The 24,377-nt window shown below is 41.8% G+C and overlaps 1 protein-coding gene across 2 annotated transcripts in view; it reads left to right on the forward strand.

Moving 5' to 3' along the window:
* Nucleotides 1-24,377, forward strand: part of PALM2AKAP2 (PALM2 and AKAP2 fusion) — a 615,632-nt gene that overhangs the window by 60,063 nt on the left and 531,192 nt on the right. Inside the window, exons 4-5 of one of the 2 annotated variants that reach the window (XM_022579084.2) lie at nt 6,194-9,690; nt 21,637-21,810. In XM_022579084.2, the coding sequence (XP_022434792.2) occupies nt 21,791-21,810 (20 nt within the window). In that variant the 5' untranslated portion in view covers nt 6,194-9,690; nt 21,637-21,790. Of the gene's footprint in view, nt 1-6,193; nt 21,811-24,377 lie in introns of both variants that reach the window. The other variant, XM_089913542.1, reaches the window with a different exon arrangement.

Here is a 24,377-nt window from a genome sequence, read left to right on the forward strand (position 1 = left end):
TATATTTAATAGGGAGAACTTGTACATAACCCTTGAGTCTGAAAATAGCGCCACCAGTGTAGGATGGGGGAAAGATGTAGTTTAACAGAAGCATGTGTGAAAAGAATCTGCCAGGAATCTCAAATAACTGATGAGAAGCGATCCCTATACAAAATTTTGGGGTCCTAGGCTACATCAGTAAACTTATTAGAATGACAGAGATTAGGGCCCCTTTCTATTTTTTCAGCTCACACCAGGATTTTACATTGGGTTCTGGGTTCCACACATGAAGACAGATATACCTAAACTGGAAGAAATTCAAATGTTTGTCTAGGAAAGTGAGAAAAAATGGAAAATACGCTGTTTGTGTAGCAGTCTAAGGAATTGGTGGCATTAGCTGTGAGATAGGAAAAATTACTTGTAATTTATAACTTTCCCATTGAATGGCTGTGGTTGAACATTCTTTTGTTTGCTGAAAGCAAGTCTTCTTGGGAATAATAACCTTTGGCATTCTGGGATTCTAGAAGAAAGCTAGAGGCCAAACAGAGGGCAGTCAACGGGAAAGATTTTTGGGAGGAAGCATGTGCAGGATGGCAACCAGTGGGAGTGAAAGCCTCTCTCCAGCACATCAGTAAAATCTTTGGTAAAATTTATATTGCTCACTGTGGGTTGTGGAAGGTATTTGTTGCTGCAGGCAGGCTGGGATGAAGTGTTGAGTCCTGCTTCAAGGTGGGCTAGGTCACCTTGGAAACGAGAATTTTCATAGGGAAGGTAACGGTTACAAAAGGCTGTAAATTGAAAAAATTAGTAGCAGTTGCTTTCTTAACTCTCTTTTAATCTACAATTCCCCTCCACCCGCTTTGTCAGACCATTCATTTGTGGAAGTCATATGGTCATTTCTCCTGCAGAATTTCCTCCATTCTGGACTTGGCTAGTTGCTTCTTGTGGAGTTTAACTCGTTTTTCTATCCCTCTACCTCGCATACTTTCTCTAGACCTGTAGCTATGTCTGGAGACTTGATTAGATTCAGGTTCAATTATTTTGGCAAGAATAGTTTATACATTTTGCTGTATACTACCTATACCTCACATTGATGCATGCCATGTTCCATTCTTTTCCATTTTTGTGTGATGCTAAGATGATCAGTAGTTTTAAGAGTTGTCAGTCTGATCCATCCGTTAAAAATTTCCCATCAGCTCAATGATTTAACATCCACCAATGATTGTTGTCTAGATGCATTCTTTCATTAGGGGTTGCAAGGTGGTCTTTTAAATTCTATCATGCCTTCTGCACGTATTATCTGAAGTTATCCTATAAAGAACAACTTACTCATCAACTATTTGGTTATCCTGAAATATAGTCATAGAGGAAAATCAAGATAAATGCTCAATTCTTGCCTTTTATCAACTTTCAGAATAGTGAGTTGATATCCTAGCAACCTCTAAAAGTGACTAATGCTTATTATTATTGTTATTTTAAATGATTGTATAACCCAGGCAGTACTCTTAGATGATTTCCTTCTTCCTCTAATTCTTGACAGACATTCCCTGGGGTGGTGCAATCTTTGTTCACCACATTTCCACTGTTTATTCCTTCACAAAGCAGTTCAGGTCTTATTGAGAGTGCTAAATGAGATGATGTGTTTAAGGCTCTTAACATAGGACCTGGCAGGTAGTAAGGTTAGAAATATGGAAACTGTTATTATGAAAAGATTCTTGAAGCAGACTTTCACCTCATCGATCCACCCAGACAAATGAGAATCCCTGCCAAACATCAGTACCTCCTCGCTGCCAGACCCTTGGGGAATCCGCCTGCTCAGTCCTGCATCAGAATTCAGTGGTAGCTTGACTCATCAGAACATCAGGCAGCTGGGTCCTTTAAGCCTGTCCCAAAGAGAAGGTACTTCTCCGCACTTCCTATATCACTGATAGTGTTTCTTAATGCTGAAGTTATTTATCTTATCTTTCTTTCTTTCAACATATATGTTTTGGTGGACTTTTGCATGAAAATGAAAATCATTTCTCATGGTTGTGGCATTCTTGCCCCTCCTGACTCACTCTCCATCTTTCACCGTGCTCCGTGCCAGGAGGCTGTCTTCATCAGTGGGCTTCTTTGCCCTCTGGCTTCTGGTTGGGCTGTGCCAATGGCAGGAACAGGCAGGGGACTTGGAGTGAGGTGATGGTTTTTTAAGCAGCTCCCTCCCTGTCAGGTTACTGTATATGGCTGTAGCCCTACTGTGGGCTGCAGCTCCTGTCTGGCAGCTCTCTTCATATGTTCTCTCTAGTTTCTGGCATGTGCTCATTCTCCATCAGGTAACAGCCCCCCAGCATTTCAAGGCACCAGGTAGTGCACCATCCATTGGGTGCTTTTCCTAAATCCTCCCCTTGACTTTGTAAATAGTACCTTTATTAAACTCTGCTGAAATTTCCCAATGTAAGTGTGCAAACTGTGTCCTGCTGAGTAGTAGGTACAAAATTGTTTATGTTAGTAAAAGACCAGAAACAACCTAAAATAATCACAACTTATAGGGGATTAGTTTACCAAATTATGGTGTAGCTATACGACACAAGAATATGTAGCCATCTGAATTCAAGTTTTTGAAAATATACTTAATGACAAATGAAAATGCTCATGGTATAGTATTCAGGATCACCCAATTTTATAAAATAAAGTGTGTGTCTATGTGTGTGAGTACGTAGAAAAAGGATTAAGTTCCTTTAACTTAACATTAAGTTCTGTGTAGGATTGTGGTTGATTTTAACTAAATTCATGCTTTTTAACGTTTCCCAAATTAAAAAATAAAAAGGTAGAGTTTTGTAAAAATAAAATCAACACATTTCATTATTTCTATATTATTTAAATCAGTTTTCTACTTAATGTCATGAATGGCAATTATAGCAATACCAAAAGAATTATTTTGGGGCAGATGTTTTTTCCCATTCGTATATTGTTTCGACGTTTGTAATCTGCTTTAAATTACTTCAGCATAGAGGTGTGTGTGTGTGAATATGTTTGTGTGTGTGTGTGTGTGTGTGTGTTACTCTGAGCTGCTCTCTAGGGGCTGTCAGTTGCCCTAATCAACAATTCACACCCCAGAAGTGATCAGCTAGCACTTAATCAGAAAGGCCAGGCCCTAAAGGCAGCTGCTACAGCATTTAAGTTGTCTATATCTCAATCACCACCAGAGACTTTATTAGTTAACATAATGAATGTCAGAAATGAGTTTTCATGGATGAAATTTATGTCTTGTTAATCTGCGTAACAGATGTTAGAAGTAGGCTCTTCTCAGTGAAATTAAAGGGTCTCCAGCTATGTGAGTTGGCTAGCATACTTTAGAGATGGTTGCCACCCTTGCAAGTCTTACAGCCTGATCTCTTGGGGATGGCACCTGAGGTTTGGTCCTTACTTAAGTAGTTCTATGTTGATACAGAGTGGAATGATTCTGCTTGCTTTCTGTGGACAATTAGGGTGACAGAATCCTGCCTCTGGAACATTGTGACATCTGCCTCTGGTTAATGTTCCATGCAAGGTGGAATCAGAGCATCTAAAAACTAAAAGAGGTTATTTGATCTGTTTTGTGCTTACTTACTATTAAAGTTTGTTTAGTTGGTATCTGTCCATGTGGCAGAATTTGATCTGAGACTTGCTTTCATAAAAACCTGGTAGCAAGGGTGTGGAGGTGAGCTACTTTTTGGTTTGGCCAAGACAAGAACCTGAGAGTCTTGGATGACCAAAGTAGCATTACATCCATTTGCAACATAGAGAACTTGGACTCCAAGGCATGTGTTGGAATACGGTGAGTTACAAAGACCTACTTGAGGATGGAATTAGGATAAAATACTCTCTGGCCAGTTGAAATACCTAAAGAGTATGCAGCAGAATATGTTCCCCCAAAGCCAAAAAGTTTGTGTATTGCTGTCCATTGTGCCCTCTTTCTTCGTAGTCCTGGGACTCACCTGCTCCTAAGACCAGGATGTTGCAGGTAGAGAACAGATCAGAGCCCCGGAAGGTGGGCATGACCCTCCCAGGTCAGAGGAGGAGGAGAATGGTTATGAAAATAATTTCAGGACTGAAAGAGAAATAGTGGCCCCTTCCAAGCACCGTTGGGTATCTCTAGGAGACAGCACATAGATGTAAGTCACCCAAGGCCTCAATGCCTCTCCAGGTTAAGAACTAAGGCATCAGTAGTTGTGGGCATGTTGAGTGTATTTGCCTACTGAGACTGCTTAGGATTTCTCAGAGTCATCTACAGTCTCTCTACCTTTGTAATGTGCATCAATTATGAATTCAAATATAAATAGTATTTTTATTTACTAAAATTCCACTGTTCTGAAACTACTGAGGCAGCTGGATAATGTTGCCTATATAACTAAATAAGGTTAATTCATTTAGTATTTGATGATATATTTTATGGGCTAGCTTAACCCGATAAACCTTTTAGATGCAGTTCTATTCCAAAAGGCATCAAGTGACCAGCTTATTGAATAAGCAGGACTTTACTTTTTTTTTTAATATATAAATAAATAAATAAATTTATGGCTGCATTGGGTCTTCGTTGCCGCATGCCAGCTTTCTCTAGCTGCAGCGAGCAGGGGCTACTCTTTGTTGCAGTGCGTGGGCTTCTTATAGCGGTTGCTTCTCTTGTTGTGGAGCATGGGCTCTAGGTGTGTGGGCTTCAGTAGTTTTCGCACTCCGGCTCAGTAGTTGTGGCTCGTGGGCTCTACAGCGCAGGCTCAGTAGTTGTGGTGCACGGGCTTAGTTGCTCTGCAGCATGTGGGATCTTCCCGGACCAGGGCTCGAACCCATGTCCCCTGCATTGGCAGGCAGATTTTCAACCACTGTGCCACCAAGGAAGCCCAGGAGTTTACTTTTTCTCTAAACTTCTCTGTTGACTTGTCTTTCCCTTCCCCCGGATGAAAGTCTGGGCAGTACCCATAGCTTTTCCAATCACTCACTCGCAGGTTAACACATTGTCTAATTAGTAAGTCCAGTCTGGTTGAATAGCAAACTTCAATCTTCCATCCCATTTAAAGTCTCTCCTCTCCCACAGTGTGGACCCTTGTCAGGTGGAGACTAACAGTGGGGAAGGAGGCGTGGTTGGATTCTTCACTACTCCTCACTCTGCTACTCTTTCTCCTCGACTCTGTGGCTTTGGCTTCTCCAGGGTTAGGGCTAGAGAGGGAGAGGAGGAAGAGGCAGAAGATGCCTGCCTTGACTTACAAGGTAGATCACAATGTACCTGTAATCTACATTGGTGCCCTCTGGGCGGAGCCAGTGGACAAAGGCCAATTCCTCCTCTATAGGGCTTTCTCTTGGGTTCGTTGGAGCTATCCTTCCTGGGGCCCTCCTATTTTGGTTACTTGGTATGGCACTTTCCTGGACAGTCCCTGACCCTCGGTGGCTCCCTCCACACCCCTTCTGGGGGGGGATCACCTAACCTTCCTCCCTTCTGAGGGATCCATATCTAACACCTGGGATGCATGTATGCATCTTTGCCCCTCCACACTCTTCAAGTGTGGGCCAATTGCAATGCAGCCCTCTTAACTGTACCACCAATGGCCTCTCCAGCCAGCCAGCCTCTCACATTTTGACAATTTCAGATATAGGTCAGCTCCGGACTCTGTCTTCCAATCACCAGAGCATATCTATCAAACTCTGAGACTTGAAACCCATCCTCCTATGGCTTTAGGTGAGAACAACTTCCCCCTTCCTTCCCATTTCCCAGTGGGAACGGAGGGGAAATGCCACAGCACACCAAGTCTTTTTCTTAAAAAACTCCCCACTTCCCAATCTCTGTGACAAATCCCTAAACCTGTCCCAGTGTGAGGAGTGAAGGACTGCAGAGCCTGCCTCACGTTTCTAAGCTCATCCTACATAGGTGGTCTTGTCCTATTGTACTCAGCTGCAAGGAGAGGGAAAGGCATGTTTAACATCCCATAACTCTAACTACCCACACCCAGAGGCAGTTCTATTTAAAATGAAACATTCCAGAGGAGTCATGATAATTAAGACTTCTACTGCAGTAGAAGTAAGCGGGTCATGCCTGCTCTCAAAATCTACCAGGACAACATCATCACATTCACTGTGAGTCAGTCTGAAGAATTTGGAGACTTCAGTCACGAACATTAACTACTCAGGGTTACTTAGCTTTGGGAAAGTCCCTAGAGACCTCCATTTTGCATCAACTGCCAACTGGTTTCTGTCCATATTCCAGGCAAAGTTGGAGCTACACCAACCATCTCCAGATTCTCTCTATCTCTCTGAGACCCATATCAGGACGAAACAGGCAGTTCATGGAACAGTCTTCATTAGGAGTATGATCTAATTCCGTGGGTTTCATTGAAGGTCAGTATAATGAGCAACCATTTACAATTTCCTTTTAGCCATACTAGAAACGTCAGGAAAAAAGCAAATCTAATGGAGAAATTACCAACTACCTTTAATCTTCCATCTTCAATCTTCACATCATGGAAGTTGTGAGGTAAAACTGGAAATTCTAGAGAAAGAAAGTAGAGTCCAGAAACACCAACACTGCCTTACGACTCCTGTGACAGCAAGAGAATGTGTTACAGGGGACACAACGGAAAATTACAGGTGATTGTTCTGCCTCATTTGGGGACAAATCCTATTGCAAATAGCTAGCAGAACAAATTTTCTGGAAATTGTAATAATTGCATCTGGGCTAGAATGGAAGAAGAAACAATTGGGACTATTTCGTTTAAATGCCAAGAACAAGAACAATTTTAATAGCAGTAAAAAGTAGCCTCTGACTAAAACATTCTCCCTGTTCCCCCAGCGTCCCTCAAAATCTTCACAGTCTAGAGCAGTGTTTCTCAACCTTTTATTCATTATAACCCAATAAGGAGCTTTTTCAGATAGTTTTTTCTCATCTCCTCCTCCCATGAAAATTTAATACTATAAACATAATCTAATTATGTTTATGTAAATATAAAAGTATATGTATACTTACCATCTATATCTACATCTATATCTATATCTATGTGTGTGTTTTATACATAAAAAGAGTAAGATTTTTTCACCTATATTAATTTCCCAGGACTGCCATAAGAAAGTACTATAAACTTGGTGACTTAACACAGATTTATTCTTTTATGGTTCTGAAGACTAGAAGTCCAAAATCCAAGTGTTGACAGGGCCGTGTTCCTCCTGAGGATCTAGAGGAGACTCCTTCCTTTCTGCTTCAGCTCTGGTAGCCCCAAGCATGCCCTGGCTTGTGGTTGCATAACTGCAATCTCTGCCTGAGTCTTCACATGGCCTTCCTCTCTCTGTGACTGTCCTCTTCTATCTCTTATAAGGACACTCTCATTGGATTGGAGTCCACCCTCATCCAGAATGATCTCATCTCATGCCTTACCTTAATTATATCTGCAAAGACTCTATTTCTAATAAGGACATATTCTGAGGTTCTAGGTGGACATGAATTTTGGGAGATGATATTTAACCCACTACAGATCCCAAGAACCAAATTTGGTCCCCTTGGGGATGACATCCTTGCTGAGAATACCATAACCTAGAGAATAAATGGTATTCAAAGCCCTCCAGAATCTAAATCCAACTTACCTGGAGAAGTGAATGCTGTCAACTCTCTGAAGGGACCCCCTGACCAGTCCTCTGCTGGTGACTTTTGTAGTTGTCTACAGAGGGATGCCATGGTCCCCGGAGGAAAGTCATAGCACTATCAGTCCATCTGCCCTCCTGCACCCCTCACCCAGCTGCTGAAAAGGTGCTTTAACTTATGTCATCCTCCACTGCATCCTCTGTAAAGTGGAGAGAATCTGAGTACAGTATCTACTTCCTAGAGTCAATTTTGAGTTTAACTGAGGTCATGCACAAGGAGGGGTGTCTACCATAGAAAATGTGCTCAATCAATGATTAGCAGTTATTTTTATTATCATTCTTTTCTCCCCACTGTGTCCCCCCTGAAAGATGGTGTTCCCAGTCCTTCCCCTTGACAGTTTCATGATCTGATTCCTCTCTCTAGTGATGAGGCTTCCTTTTTAGCTGTCTCTCCCATTTAATGACAGCCCATCTGATCTTTTCCAAGCTTCAGCTTTTATTTCCCATCAGGAAATCATGAAAATGCTTTTTGTTGGCTCACAAAGCTTGCCTTGATATAAGTTGGGGAACCATGCACAGGGGAGGGCCAACCATCAATGTAGTGAGCCAACTATGTCATGAAAAAACTGGGTGCACTGGTCAGCCCTGGTACACTCCTCAGGGGAAGGGGGGTTCTTCTCTGTGACTTCTCTTCTAGAAAGGTAAGGAACCTATGCATTTGCTTTTCTGGGAAAATATTTTATTATGTCATATGCTTGTGAATAATTTGCATTTCAGGGCATTCATCTCTGCATATTTCTAACTTTAGGCTTTTTATCTTTGTCTTTATCCTATGGCTAAAACTCTATGGCAGAAATAAAGGTGGAATGGGTGCCCTTGACTCCATCAGCCTCAGAGGGACCTCTGTCAAATGGTCCCACTCACATGACAGGAAACTCTATCCTGTGGTTTTGATTTTTTTCTGACAAGTAAGTTGAGATTTGTATTCACAATTCCATGTTTTTCCTCCATGTTGCACCAAGAGTTCTTGGTCATATAGGATTGTGCTTATGATCATTTAAACACTCTTTGTTTTACATACCCTTTGGCAGAGCTAAGCGTTTGTGGGGACTTGAATGATATTGGGGATCGTTGCTTGAAGGACATGCTGATTTTTTCCTCTTCTAGATAATCTATCATATATCCTTGAGTCAAACTAGATCACAGAGACCCAGGAAGGTGGGCTGCACTGTTCTGACAGTGGGCAAAGTTAGCTTTGCTGAATTGCTTCTTGATTTGATGCCTTCAGCCTATATAGGGGTCCTCATGGACCCATCACTAGGAAGCTTCTTATTCTGTTGGTTGAAGAGCAAGGCTGAGGGTGTCATGCTTTCCTTCCATGGTGTCCTCTTGGAAAAATGCTTATCTTCACCACTAAGAAGATCAGTACTTCTCTTGAATGACAGCTCTGTTTTTTGCCTCATGGATGTTGGGAACTCTAGATATGATCATGTTTCTTTTCTTGTGTTGGATGCTGCAAAGCTTAGAACCAGTAGGTGGTTCACCATAGCCAGACTGAGGACTGCCTCACTCCAAGCTCATTCCTATCCCTTTCCTTGCAGTCTTTCTTCTTCTGCACTATTTAAAATTTGTGCTCTTTTATTGTATTTTAGTTTTCCTTGTAAGATCCCTTTTATCCTTTTTGGAATAAAGTAGGAAACACATTTTTTAAGTAAATATTTATCTGAGAGAAGAATTAAACTAATTTTGTATGATCCCAATGGGCAAACTGAGGATTCTTTCTTTTTTTCTATCTTTTCCTGCCCTCCCTCCCTCCCTCCTTCCTTCTTTCCTATCACTCAAATATTTAACATGTCAACTAACTATGAGGAACTGAAATAGGAGACTTAGGGAGATAGAGGAGGCAGCTTCTAGCTGTTTAAGAAATGACTTTATAACGTGCAGTCCTGCCCAAAGATAAACAATTACCACTTGTACCAGAACTTCATAATTTACCAAGTGCTTCTGCCCACATATGACCTTGTTTTACCTTCACAGCACTGCTCAATTGTAGGGATTATTATCTTCATTGATCAAGAACCCGAGCTTTAACAAGAATCTTGGCCAAGGTAACTTAGCTGCTAAATGGGGGAGGTAAGAATGGCTTCCTGATTTTCTGGTTTCAAATCCTTGTTTGCCCTTTTCATGACCTGAGACACCCCACCACTTATCCCCCCTCCACTCGCCGTGTGGTGGGCATACCCTCTCAGTCTGAATGTGTCCCCTTTCACTCTGACGTCGTTTTTACCCAGAATGTGAATTCACAATTCACATAGTATCAGTGTTGTTTTTATTCTCTGTGATTTAAAAGCCAACAGAGGGACTTCCCTGGTGGCACAGTGGTTAAGAATCTGACTGCCAATGCAGGGGACACGGGTTCAAGCCCTGGTCCGGGAAGATCCCACATGCCACGGAGCCACTAAACCCGTGTGCCACAACTACTGAGCCTGCGCTCTAGAACCCGCAAGCCACAACTACTGAGCCCAAGTGCTACAACTACTGAAGTCCATGCGCCTAGAACCCGTGCTCCACAATAAGAGAAGCCACCGCAATGAGAAGCCCGTGCACTGCAATGAAGAGTAGCTCCCGTTCACCACAACTAGAGAAAGCCCATGCACAGCAATGAAGACCCAACGCAGCCAATAAATAAATAAATTAATTAATTAAATAAAAGCCAACAGAGATATGCCAAATATGTTTCTGCTTTCATGCTTCAGAGTTTTGCTTCAGGAGATAGCATCTTCCGTACAGGGGCCACATGAATGCTGCTTAGAAAACAGGCGGGTCCCTGTGCCAGTCATTTAGTGCTCTATCAGATTTGGCAGAGCGTTTTTGAGTCACCACATGCCACCACCTCCACCTGGGGAGGTGGCTCTAGATTGCTCTTCACGTGGGTGCATATTGTGTGTTATCTTAGGGAGAGCAGAACGGTACCTTCTGGAACAAAGCTAGGGCTTATCACAGCATGCCCCACCAGCAGCTATTAAGGTACTTTCTTCTCCAAACCCAAAAGTTGGGGAGTATTATTATTATTTTTTTTTTTGGTGAGGGGGGCCTCCTCACCATGTCCCTATTTAGCATGCAAAAGTAAACATTTCTAGGTTACTAATTTATTTAAAGGAGTATTGAGTCATCCCTTGTTATCCTTCCTTAAACTTATTTTATCTTGTTGAAATTTCTCCAAACTTACGGCTTATGGATGGCACACTTCCTTAACTTCCAGAGAGATGCAACTGCCCCCATTTTTATGGTTCTTTCATCATTTCCATAAGGTCATTGCATGTAAGCCCTTGCATGGAGTGTATCAGGCAGGGTAAGTCAGGTTGTGCTGTGGTAACAATATACCTCAATTAAACAAAGGTTTATTCCCTGCCTGGGTCCATGATGTTCAGCTGGGGGCTCTTCTCCTCATTGGCTTTACTCTGGGACTGAGACTAATGGCGTAGCCACCAGCTAAATGGCAGAGGGAAAGAGTGTCTCCACTTGTGCACTGGACTCCAAAACTTCAGCCCACCAAAGCGAATCACTCAGCTACACCTCACTTCAAGGAGTAGGAAAAATCAAACACACCATGTGGAGAACCCAAAATATTTGGTGCAGTGAGTTAGATCCTTGTGCTACATGTTAATCTTATCTGGAAATGTCAGCATTTATCTTTTAGGCAAAAACCAGGGGAACTTTTTTTAAAATTAATTAATTAATTAAATTTATTTATTTTTGGCTGTGTTGGGTCTCCGCTGCTGCACGTGGGCTTTCTCTAGTTGTGGTGAGCGGGGGCTACTCTTTGTTGCAGTACGCGGGCTTCTCACTGCGGTGGCTTCTCTTGTTGCAGAGCACGGGCGCTAGGTGCGTGGGCTTCAGTAGTTGTGGCAAAAGGGCTTCCGTAGTTGTGGATCGTGGGCTCTAGAGCGCAGGCTCAGTAGTTGTGGTGCACGGGCTTAGTTACTCCACAGCATGTGGGAACTTCCTGGACCAGGGCTTGAACCCATGTCCCCTGCATTGGCAGGCGGATTCTTAACCACTGCACCACCAGGGAAGCCCATAAACCAGGTAAAAATTTTTTTTTTTACATCTTTATTGGAGTATAATTGCTTTACAACTGTGTGTTAGTTTCTGCTTTATAACAAAGTGAATCAGTTATACATATACATATGTTCTCATATCTCTTCCCTCTTGCGTCTCCCTCCCTCCCACCCTCCCTATCCCACCCCTCTAGGTGGTCACAAACCACCGAGCTGATCTCCCTGTGCTATGCGGCTGCTTCCCACTAGCTATGTATTTTACGTTTGGTAGTGTATATATGTCCATGCCACTCTCTCACTTTGTCACAGCTTACCCTTCCCCCTCCCCATATCCTCAAGTCCATTCTCTAGTAGGTCTGTGTCTTTATTCCCATCTTACCGCTAGGTTCTTCATGACCTTTTTTTTTTTTTTCTTAGATTCCATATATATGTGTGAGCATACGTTATTTCTTTTTCTCTTTCTGACTTACTTCACTCTGTATGACAGACTCTAGGTCCATCCACCTCACTACAAATAATTCAATTTCGTTTCTTTTTATGGCTGAGTAATATTCCATTCTATATATGTGCCACATCTTCTTTAACCATTCATCTGTTGATGGACACTTAGGTTGCTTCCATGTCCTGGCTATTGTAAATAGAGCTGCAATGAACATTGCGGTACATGAGTCTTTTTGAATTATGGTTTTCTCAGGGTATATGCCCAGTAGTGGGATTGCTGGGTCATATGGTAGTTCTATTAGTAGTTTTTTAAGGAACCTCCATACTGTTTCCCATAGTGGCTGTACCAATTCACATTCCCACCAGCAGTGCAAGAGTGTTCCCTTTTCTCCACACCCTCTCCAGCATTTATTGTTTCTAGATTTTTTCATGATAGCCATTCTGACTGGTGTGAGATGATATCTCATTGTAGTTCTGATTTGCATTTCTCTAATGATTAATGATGTTGAGCATTCTTTCATGTGTTTGTTGGCAATCTGTATATCTTCTTTGGAGGAATGTGTATTTAGGTCTTCTGCCCATTTTTGGATTGGGTTGTTTGTTTTTCTGATATTGAGCTGCATGAGCTGCTTCTGTATTTTGGAGATTAATCCTTTGTGAGTTGCTTCATTTGCAAATATTTTCTCCCATTCTGAGGGTTGTCTTTTAGTCTTGTTTATGGTTTCCTTTGCTGTGCAAAAGCTTTGAAGTTTCATTAGGTCCCATTTGTTTATTTTTGTTTTTATTTCCATTTCTCTAGGAGGTGGGTCAAAAAGGATCTTGCTGTGATTTATGTCATAGAGTGTTCTGCCTATGTTTTCCTCTAAGAGTTTGATAGTGTCTGGCCTTACATTTAGGTCTTTAATCCATTTTGAGTTTACTTTTGTGTATGGTGTTAGGGAGTGTTCTAATTTCATAGTTTTACATGTAGCTGTCCAGTTTTCCCAGCACCACTTATTGAAGAGGCTGTCTTTTCTCCACTGTATGTCCTTGCCTCCTTTATCAAAGATAAGGTGACCATATGTGCGTGGGTTTATTTCTGGGTTTTCTTTCCTGTTCCATTGATCTATATTTCTGTTTTTGTGCCAGTACCATACTGTCTTGATTACTGTAGTTTTGTAGTATAGTCTTAAGTCTGGGAGCCTGATTCCTCCAACTCCATTTTTCTTTCTCAAGATTGCTTTGGCTATTCGGGGTCTTTTGTGTTTCCATACAAATTGTGAAATTTTTTGTTCTAGTTCTGTGAAAAATGCCAGTGGTAGTTTGATAGGGATTGCATTGAATCTGTAGATTGCTTTGGGTAGTAGAGTCATTTTCACAATGTTGATTCTTCCAATCCAAGAACATGGTATATCTCTCCATCTATTTGTATCATCTTTAATTTCTTTCATCAGTGTCTTATAATTTTCTGCATACAGGTCTTTTGTCTCCTTAGGTAGGTTTATTCCTAGGTCTTTTATTCTTTTTGTTGCAATGGTAAATGGGAGTGTTTTCTTGATATCACTTTCAGATTTTTCATCATTAATGTATAGGAATGCAGGAGATTTCTGTGCATTAGTTTTGTATCCTGCTACTTTACCAAATTTATTGATCAGCTCTAGCAGTTTTTTGGTAGCATATTTAGGATTCTCTATGTATAGTATCATGTCATCTGCAAACTGACAGCTTTACTTCTATTTTTCTGATTTGGATTCCTTTTATTTCCTTTTCTTCTCTGATTGCTGTGGCTAAAACTTCCAAAACTATGTTGAATAAGAGTGGTGAGAGTGGGCAACCTTGTCTTGTTCCTGATCTTAGTGGAAATGCTTTCAGTTTTTCACCATTGAGGACGATGTTGGCTGTGGGTTTGTCATATATGGACTTTATTATGTTGAGGAAAGTTCCCTCTATGCCTACTTTCTGCAGGGTTTTTATCATAAATGCATGTTGAATTTTGTCAAAAGCTTTCTCTGCATCTATTGAGATGATCATATGGTTTTTCTCCTTCAGTTTGTTAATATGGTGTATCACGTTGATTGATTTGCGTATATTGAAGAATCCTTGCATTCCTGGAATAAACCCCACTTGATCATGGTGTATGATCCTTTTAATGTGCTGTTGGATTCTGTTTGCTAGTATTTTGTTGAGGAATTTTGCACCTATGTTCATCAGTGATATTGGCCTGTCGTTTTCTTTCTTTGTGACATCCTTGTCTGGTTTTGGTATCAGGGTGATGGTGGCCTCGTAGAATAGTTTGGGAATGTTCCTCACTCTGCTATATTTTGGAAGAGTTTGAGAAGTATAGGTGTTAGCTTTTCTCTAAATGTTTGATAGAACTCGCCTGTGAAGCCATCTGGTCCTGGGCTTTTGTTTGTTGGAAGATTTTTAATCACAGTTTCAATTTCAGGGCTTGTGATTGGTCTGTTCATATTTTCTATTTCTTCCTGATTCAGTCTTGGCAGGTTGTGCATTTCTAAGAATTTGTCCATTTCTTCCTGGTTGTCCAATTTATTGGCATAGAGTGGCTTGTAGTAATCTCTCATGATCTTTTGTATTGCTGCAGTGTCCGTTGTTACTTCTACTTTTTCATTTCTAATTGTATTGATTTGAGTCTTCTCCCTTTTTTTCTTGATGAGTCTGGCTAATGGTTTATCAATTTTGTTTATCTTCTCAAAGAACCAGCTTTTAGTTTTATTGATCTTTGCTATCGTTTCCTTCATTTATTTCCGATCTGATCTTTATGATTTCTTTCCTTCTGCTAACGTTGGGGTATTTTTGTTCTTCTTTCTCTAATTGCTTTAGGTGCAAGGTTAGCTTGTTTATTCGAGATGTTTCCTGTTTCTTAAGGTAGGATTGTATTGCTATAAACTTCCCTCTTAGAACTGCTTTTGCTGTATCCCATAGGTTTTGGGTCGTCGTGTCTCCATTGTCATTTGTTTCTAGGTATTTTTTTATTTCCTCTTTGATTTCTTCAGTGATCACTTCGTTATTACGTAGTGTATTGTTTAGCCTCCATGTTTTTGTATTTTTTACAGCTCTTTCCCTGTAATTGATATCTAGTCTCATAGCGTTGTGGTTGGAAAAGATACTTGATACAATTTCAATTTTCTTAAATTTACCAAGGCTTGATTTGTGACCCAAGATATGATCTATCCTGGAGAATGTTCCATGAGCACTTGAGAAAAATGTGTATTCTGTTGTTTTTGGATGGAATGTCCTATAAATATCAATTAAGTCCATATTGTTTAATGTATCATTTAAAGCTTGTGTTTCCTTATTTATTTTCATTTTGCATGAAATGTCCATTGGTGAAAGTGGGGTGTTAAAGTCCCCTACTATGAATGTGTTGCTGTCAATTTCCCCTTTTATGGCTGTTAGTATTTGCCTTATGTATTGAGGTGCTGCAATGTTGGGTGCATAAATATTTACAATTGCTATATCTTCTTCTTGGATCAATCCCTTGATCATTATGTAGTGTCCTTCTTTGTCTCTTCTAATAGTCTTTATTTTATTGTATTTTATTTATTTATTTTTTTGCGGTACTCGGGCCTCTCACTGTTGTGGCCCCACCCACCGTGGAGCACAGGCTCCGGAAGCGCAGGCTCAGTGGCCGTGGCTCACGGGCCCAGCCACTCCACAGCATGTGGGATCCTCCTGGACTGGGTCACGAACCCGCGTCCCCTGCATCAGCAGGCGGACTCCAAACCACTGCGCCACCAGGGAAGCCCAATAGTCTTTTTTTAAAGTCTATTTTGTCTGATATAAGCATTGCTACTCCAGCTTTCTTTTGGTTTCCATTTGCATGGAATATCTTTTTCCGTCCCCTTACTTTCAGTCTGTATGTGTCCCTAGGTCTGAAGTGGGTCTCTTGTAGACAGCATATATATGGGTCTTGTTTTTGTATCCATTCAGCCAGTCTGTCTTTTGGTGGGAGAATTTAATCCATTTACATTTAAGGTAATTATTGATATGTATGTTCCTATACCCATTTTCTTAATTGTTTTGGGTTTGTTATTGTAGGTCTTTTCCTTCTCTTGTGTTTCTTGCCTAGAGAAGTTCCTTTAGCATTTGTTTTAAAGCTGGTTTGGTGGTGCTGAACTCTCTTAGCTTTTGCTTGTCTGTAAAGGTTTTAATTTCTCCATCAAATCTGAATGAGATCCTTGCTGGCTAATGTAACCTTGGTTTTAGGTTTTTCTCCTTCATCACTTTAAATATATCCTGCCACTCCCTTTTCGCTTGCAGAGTTTCTGCTGAAAGATCAGCTGTTAACCTTATGGGGATTCCCTTGTGTGTTATTTGTTGTTTTTCCCTTGCTGCTTTTAATATGTTTTCTTTATATTTAATTTTTTTGTGTGTGTGTGGTATGCAGGCCTCTCACTGCTGTGGCCTCTCCCGTTGTGGAGCACAGGCTCTGGATGCGCAGGCCCAGCAGCCATGGCTCACGGGCCCAGCCGCTCCGTGGCATGTGGGATCCTCCCGGACCAGGGCACGAACCTGCGTCCCCTGCATCGGCAGGCGGACTCCCAACCACTGTGCCACCAGGGAAGCCCCTGTATTTAATTTTTGACAGTTTGATTAATACGTGTCTTGGCGTGTTTCTCCTTGGATTTATCCTGTATGGGACTCTCTGTGCTTCCTGGACTTGATTAATTATTTCCTTTCCCATATTAGAGAAGTTTTAAACTATAATCTCTTCAAATATTTTCTCAGTCCCTTTCTTTTTCTCTTCTTCTTCTGGAACCCCTATAATTCAGATGTTGGTGAGTTTAATGTTGTCCCAGAGGTCTCTGAGCCTGTCCTCAGTTCTTTTCATTCTTTTTTCTTTATTCTGCTCTGCAGTAGTTATTTCCACTATTTTATCTTCCAGGTCACTTATCCGTTCTTCTGCCTTAGTTCTTCTGCCCAGTTATTCTGCTATCGATCCCTTCTAGAGTATTTTTAATTTCATTTATTGTGTTGTTCATCGTTGCTTGTTTCATCTTTAGTTCTTCTAGGTCCTTGTAAAATGTTTCTTGCATTTTCTCTATTCTATTTACTAGATTTTGGATCATCTTTACTATCGTTATTCTGAATTCTTTTTCACGTAGACTGCCTATTTCCTCTTCATTTGTTAGGTCTGGTGGGTTTTTTTTTTTTTTTTTTTTGCGGTACGCGGGCCTCTCACTGTTGTGGCCTCTCCCGTTGCGGAGCACAGGCTCCGGACGCGCAGGCTCAGCAGCCATGGCTTACGGGAAAAGCCGCTCCACGGCACGTGGGATCTTCCCAGACCGCAGCATGAACCCATGTTCCCTGTATCAGCAGGTGGACTCTCAACCACTGCGCCACCAGGGAAGCCCTGGTGGGTTTTTATCTTTCTCCTTCATCTGCTGTGTGTTTTTCTGGCTTCTCATTTTGCTTATGTTACTGTGTTTGGGGTCTCCTTTTTGCAGGCTGCAGGTTTGTAGTTCCAGTTGTTTTTGGTGTCTGTCCCCAGTGGCTAAAGTTGGTTCAGTGGGTTGTGTAGGCTTCCTGATGGAGGGGACTAGTGCCTGTGTTCTGGTGGATGAGGCTGGATCTTGTCTTTCTGGTGGGCAGGTCCACGTCTGGTGGTGTGTTTTGGGGTGTCTGCGGACTTATCATGATTTTAAGCAGCCTCTCTGCTAATGGGTGGGGTTGTGTTCCTGTCCTGCTAGTTGTTTGGCATAGGGTGTCCAGCACTGTAGCTTTCTGGTCGTTGGGTGAAGCTGGATCTTGGTGTTGAGATGGAGATCTCTGGGAGATTTTCGCCGTTTGATATTATGTGGTGCTGGGAGGTCTCTTGTGGACCAGTGTGCTGAAGTTGGCTCTCGCACCTCAAAGGCACAGCACTGACTCCTGGCTGCAGCACCAAGAGCGTTTCATCCACACGGCCACCAAACGCCTGTAGTACAGAGAATTTGGATGCATCCAAATCATTGCCACTTACTATTCGAGCCTGCTCTTCGTCCTGGAGCTGCCATGTCCTCTGCAGATCGCCGCTGTGACCACACGGCTGCTCACGGGTCCCTCCTCTCCTCCGGGCTCCCCTTCCTCTCCCCCGACACCTCCCCCACCTCTGGGAGCCCGTGCTCACTGCTGCTCCCTCCTCCAACCAGGTAAACTTTTATTAGGGGTTTGGAATCTAGAGACTAAATCTGCCACTTACTGCCTGGTACTTTTGGATGAGTCCCTTATGCCTTCTGAGTCCAATTCCCTTTTCTTAATGTTTAAGTAATAACCCCCTGGTTGGGCTACTTCCATAGGATTATTGGTGAATGTCAAGGAGATACTATATATGAAAATATTTTGAAATGTGAAAAAAAGTTTCATAGATAAAGATTGTTCAGCTTATTGCCATGTCTTTTTTGGGTAGAATAATAATTCTAACTCATATCGCTTAGATCAAAAATAAAATACACCCATTCTGAGGACAGGCACCTGTCTCTGAAAATGATTATATCAGTTCTACCGAAATGTGAAGAACGTTTTAAAATTAATGTATAAGGCACTGGAGAAAAGGCCATGCCAAGGCAGCACCTGGCACAACTTCCCAATAGTTACCTTCATGTAACTATGAGTCTAGATGCGTAGGTTATTTTGTCTTTAGACACTTGTGGGAATACTTTCAGTCAGATCAAGGAGGATTATCTCTGCCTGTTCTGGCCCTTTCTAAGTTGACAGGTAGAAAATTGATCATCAGAAAAGAGCACACAAAACTCTAATACTAAAAAAAACAAAAACAAATAAAAACCAAAAAAACCTCTAATACTATAGATTGCGACTGGATGATAAGATTTCCTGGGCAGTCACATGAACCCATTCGACATGATTCCCATTTTTCATGGCAGTTCATAATGATCTTCCTTCCTTGGGGCTCCCTAGAGGGGAGAATCGACCAGGTATGCTCTTAGGTTCAGGAGGGTGGCTTCCTTTATCTTGAATTTCACAGGACACTGTGGAATGTATGACTTTTAGGTCCCTCAAAGACTCCCTTCACTGGGCACATCTGGCCAAGTGGGTAGCACATTTGCCTCACAAAAACTGATCCTTTATTCTTGGCTTTTTTTTTTTTTATTCACTAAACACTAATTAAACACCTGTTATGCACTGTGTTAGCTACCTAGCTAGTATGGATGTAAGATTAACGAGACCCAGTCTGCATTTCAGCAATTCACAATCTAGTGAAGGAGACAATTATATAGGCAACGGTGACTGTACAACATGTTAGAGATGCCCAGGAAGTGCAATGAGATATCCTGGCAGTTTAGAACAGGGGAGCCTCACTGTCTCTAGACGTCAGGGAAAGCTCCCAAGAGGAGATAAAGTGCCAGTTGGATCTTAAGGATGATTCAATGGCTGTCAGTACAGAGCAAGAGAATTGGGGGCAGAGGAATAGCATATGTAAAGACCTAGAGGCTGGGAAGACTTCCTGTTATGAAATTTGTATAACTGGGGGTCATGATGCTCTGCAGAGCCCCAGTTATAGGGGCATGTAGGACCAGCTCTGTGCCAGGGAGGCCTGGGTCTCCCTCAGAACCAATTCCTGTCATCCCAGGGGGTTAACCAAAGGCGTAACATATGTACATTACACGTTGGGTTGGAGCCCAGAGAGCCCTTCCAGTTTTCCCCCACTTCTTCCTTCTCTGCTCCTCTGCCTTCTCCCCGACCTCCCACTCCACCTCACAAGGTTCTGGTTCCAACCAGCTGCTACCATGGTTGGTCAAGCCCAGGACACTCTGTGCCCCTTTGGTCTGAGGTCACTGCATCTTGGGGAAATAACAGTGGATCTTTGCATTCCTCAGAACGAGGCACCTACCAGACAGATTCACCTATCTCTTGCTAATACCCATTACCCTGAAAGCCTTAATTGTGATGCATGATTATGTTAAAAGACTTTCTTCCCATAAGGGAAGAGGACAGGAAGGAACAAAGCAGGTGAACAGTACAAAGAGCCACGTGTGTTCACTTTGCTTTCTGAGGAGAGGAAAAATCTCAGAGAGCAGCCATGTCTGTGTTTGCATCGTTCTCTGCTTTCTCCCCAATCTGCTGTTTTCACGGAAGAAAAACAAGTCCTGCCCTTTGAGAGGGTGAAACGAGTTCAAGAGCTTTTTATCCAGCTCTCCCTTGATGACAACCTAATGGTTTTCATTAGATTTGTTTTCCAGGTTATATAAACCAACAGCCTTGAAAGCTGACTTGGGGTAAGCAGAATAAACCAAAGAAAAAGCCAATTAGAATGTACTGGTGAGACATTTAGTCTTAGAAAAGAAAATGTGCAGTCGTTCTTTGTAATGGAGATTTGCTGATGTGATTCGAAAATCCCGGAAGCTAGCACTGCATTTTGAAATGGTGCATTGCTTGACATGAGGTTTAAGTTCATTTTGGAGCCAGTTCTTCACCTACCACCCCAGGTTCTTTCTGAAATGTCCTCGAAGCCTTCTTAAGAGCAGAAAGATGCTTTCCCATTTCCTCCCCGCAAACCATTACATTTTCTTTCAGTGTAACACTTTATACAGTGATCAAATTATGTGGTGACCATAACTGAAAAATATCTGTATACAAAATTCTTCCTACTCTGGCAGTGTTTATGGCAGGGACTGTTATGAAATAGCATGTAAAACATGGACCAGCTTAAAATGATTTTGCTTTTTAAAAATAGGCTCTTCACTATGGAGAACAGTATGGAGGTTCCTTAAAAAACTAAAAATAGAATTACCATACGACCCAGCAATACCACTACTGGGCATATACCCTGAGAAAACCATAATTCAAAAAGACTCATGTACCAAAATGTTCATTGCAGCCCTATTTACAATAGCCAGGACATGGAAGCAACCTAAGTGTCCATCAACAGCTGAATGGTTAAAGAAGATGTGGCACATATCTACAATGGAATATTACTCAGCCATAAAAAGAAACGAAATTGAGTTATTTGTACTAAGGTGGATGGACCTAGAGTCTGTCATACAGAGTGAAGTAAGTCAGTAAGAGAAAAACAAATACCATATGCTAACACATATATATGGAATCTAAGAAAAAAAAATGTCATGAAGAACCTAGGGATAAGATGGGAATAAAGACACAGACCTACTAGAGAATGGACTTGAGGATATGGGGAGGGGGAAGGGTAAGCTGTGACAAAGTGGGAGAGTGGCATGGACATATATACACTACCAAACGTAAAATATATAGCTAGTGGGAAGCAGCCGCATAGCACAGGGAGATCAGCTAGGTGGTTTGTGACCACCTAGAGGGGTGGGATAGGGAGGGTGGGAGGGAGGGAGACACAAGAGGGAAGAGATATGGGAACATATGTATATGTATAACTGATTCACTTTGTTATAAAGCAGAAACTAACACACCATTCATTGTAAAGCAATTATACTCCAAAAAAGATGTTAAAAAAGAAAATAAAAGGTTGGCAACCTCCCCCCAAAAACCCCCAAAAAACAAAAAAATCAAAAAAAATAAAAAATAAAAACAGGCTGTTGATTAATGAAACCTGAAGGTATTTTGCAGAGACATCACTGCACATGTGCAACACGGAAACCTTTGTCTCCAGGATGACCCCGGAACCAAGGATCTTCAGTCTACGGAATTCAAAGAATAGAAATGTTGCCACCAGAGCTCTTTACAAAGCAAGAACTCCTTCAGTGAGGAAAATCCAGCTTCCAGCAGCAAGAGTAGCTTGATTACCATATATGGACTGATTCAAGATGAGCCAGTCAGCTTCCAGGTTTGAAATTCTCCTAATTCCTTAAATTTCGCCCTGAACCTTGGATCTGGGAGACAGATTTGAGCTCTGCAGGTCGACCTCGCAATAAAGCTTTCTTTTCTCAAAAGCCGATGCCAGAGTATTGGCTTCTGTGTGCCTTGGGCAGTGAGCTTTCGTTTGGTAACACTAATCTCTGGCACCCAGTAGGTTTCTAATTGCACCACTATGCCTGGCACATAGCAAGTGTTCAATAAATATTTGTTAAATAAATCTTATATAAAATCCCTGCTCAAAAACTTCCAATGGCTTCCTATAAACTTTCAACTTCTGGCTGACTTACATTTTAAGAATCATTCTGTGTAGTTTGGAGCTGAGAGTTTCGAAGAATATCTTTGGGTCTGTGACCCAAACTATGACCCAAGTTTCTTTATTACCTCTAAATACTTAGAGTATCTACTAAGAGTAGGAAGGCTTCCCCACCTCATGTCCTCATTAGCTTTTCCTTGAACCATTATTATGGTTTCTTATCTGGTCTCCTTGCCTCCTGACTCCCCCTCATTTTAATCATTCATAATCACTCTCTCCTGACTTCAGGACTAGCCACATAGTTTGAAGGTCCCAGTGCAAGATGAAAAATGCAGGCCCCCTTATTCAAAATTACTTAAACTTTCAACACCTTGGCAGCAGGACATCACACCAAGCACAGGGCCCTTCTGTGCTCGGGGTCCTCGGTGACGGCAGAGTCTGCATATTCATGAAGCTGATCCTGCCTGAGTTCAACCCTTTTAAGGCACGGTTTCAGTCATGGTAAGTCCTTTTTCAAAAACCTTCAGAGGTTCCACGTTGTCTAGAGCTGTAATTATAGGGACTTTTATCAATTTTGATCCCAACCAACCTTCCCAGCTTTATCTCCTAGAATTCCTCTTTATACACCCTATACTTCTTCCAAATGGAACTACTTAATCTTGCCCAGAAGGTATCCCTTCCTACCTCTGTGCCTTATTTGTACTGCTCCCATTACTTAGAATGACGAGCCTCGTTTCCCATCATCACAAATCCTATGTGAAATCTTTCCTGATCCTTTCATTAAAAAAATTTTTTTTTATTGAAGTATAGTTGATTTGCAATATTGTGTTAAGCTTCAGGTGGGATCCTTTCATCTTTTTTTTTTTTTTTTGCGGTATGCGGGCCTCTCACTGTTGGGGCCTCTCCCGTTGCGGAGCACAGGCTCCAGACGCGCAGGCTCAGAGGCCATGGCTCACGGGCCCAGCCGCTCCGCGGCATGTGGGATCTTCCCAGACCGGGGCATGAACCCGTGTCCCCTGCATCAGCAGGCGGACTCTCAACCACTGCGCCACCTGGGAAGCCCCCTTTCATTTTTAAGAACTCTTTTCTCCCTCTGAATTTCTAATACCATTTTAGCAGAGTCCTCTTTTGTCCTTTCACTCTTTAATAAGCTCCAAGACTGTCTCTATGCTGTGGAAGGTACAAAGATGAACGCTATTTATTCTACTGATACTACTGTTAGGCTCTTTTATGCTCTTGAGGGCGGGCTTTGCCTAGACTCACCTGTGTCTGGCCTTTTGTAGAGAAGGTGCTCATATACTTGTTGAATAAACCAGTGGTTACCAGTTGACTTTCAAGAAAAGGACATACGTTCATTTGTCAGGCAAATATTTATTGAGTACCTACTATATGTTAGACTCTCTTCTAAGAGCAGGTAATACAAGTATGAAAAAAGCAGACTGGTGCCTGCTTGCATGGAGATTATATTTTTATGGGTGGGAGGCAGGGAACAAACAAACAAACAAACCAGAAAATAGCTGTTGCTAAGTGCGTTGGATGTCATTGTGAAAGGGTTGTGACGCATAGCATTTTCATTATCTGTCAGTCCTAAATATTCACTAACATCCATCAGGGATGATTCTTTGACTCACAGGTAATTTAGAAGTGTGCTTCTAAGCTTCCAAACAGGAAACTTTAACAATTACCTCTTAAGTTTTTTCATTGTTCTGTGGCCAGATCATATACTTTGTATGACACTGATGCTTTGAAATATGACTTGCTTTATGGACTAGGAGATGGTTGGTTTTCACCACTGTTCCATGTGTGCTTGAAGTACATACTGTTTTCAGATACACTGTTCTGTGTGTCCAACAGATCAAGCTTATAAATATTCTCATCCAAACCTTCCATATCCATCTGATTTTGTCTGCCTGGTTTATCAATTCCTAACAAAGATGTTAAAAATCTCCCACTTTGGTTTGTGAATTGATTTCTCCTTGTAGTTGTGTCAGTTTCTGCTAGACAGATTTGAAGCTATGTTCCTGGTGCACAACTGTTCTACCTTCCAGGTGATATGAACCCCTTTTCGTTACGTGGTGATAGTCCTCCTTAGCAGTGCCTTTTATCTTAAAGTCGACTTCATCTTATAATACAGCCAACACCAGCTTCCTTTTGGTTACCATCTGTTTCTTAACTGGAGTTTAGTCAAAAGAATTTTATTAACAGTTTTTTGGAAATATCCACATACCATAAAATTCATCTGAGTTTTGTCGACGTGCATTCGTTCTGGCTGCCTGTGGGCT

This window comes from Delphinapterus leucas, chromosome 6 (genome assembly GCF_059928025.1).
Source record: "Delphinapterus leucas isolate spDelLeu-1000000601 "Yukka" chromosome 6, BTC_Dleu_Yukka2, whole genome shotgun sequence".
Lineage (NCBI taxonomy): Eukaryota > Metazoa > Chordata > Mammalia > Artiodactyla > Monodontidae > Delphinapterus > Delphinapterus leucas.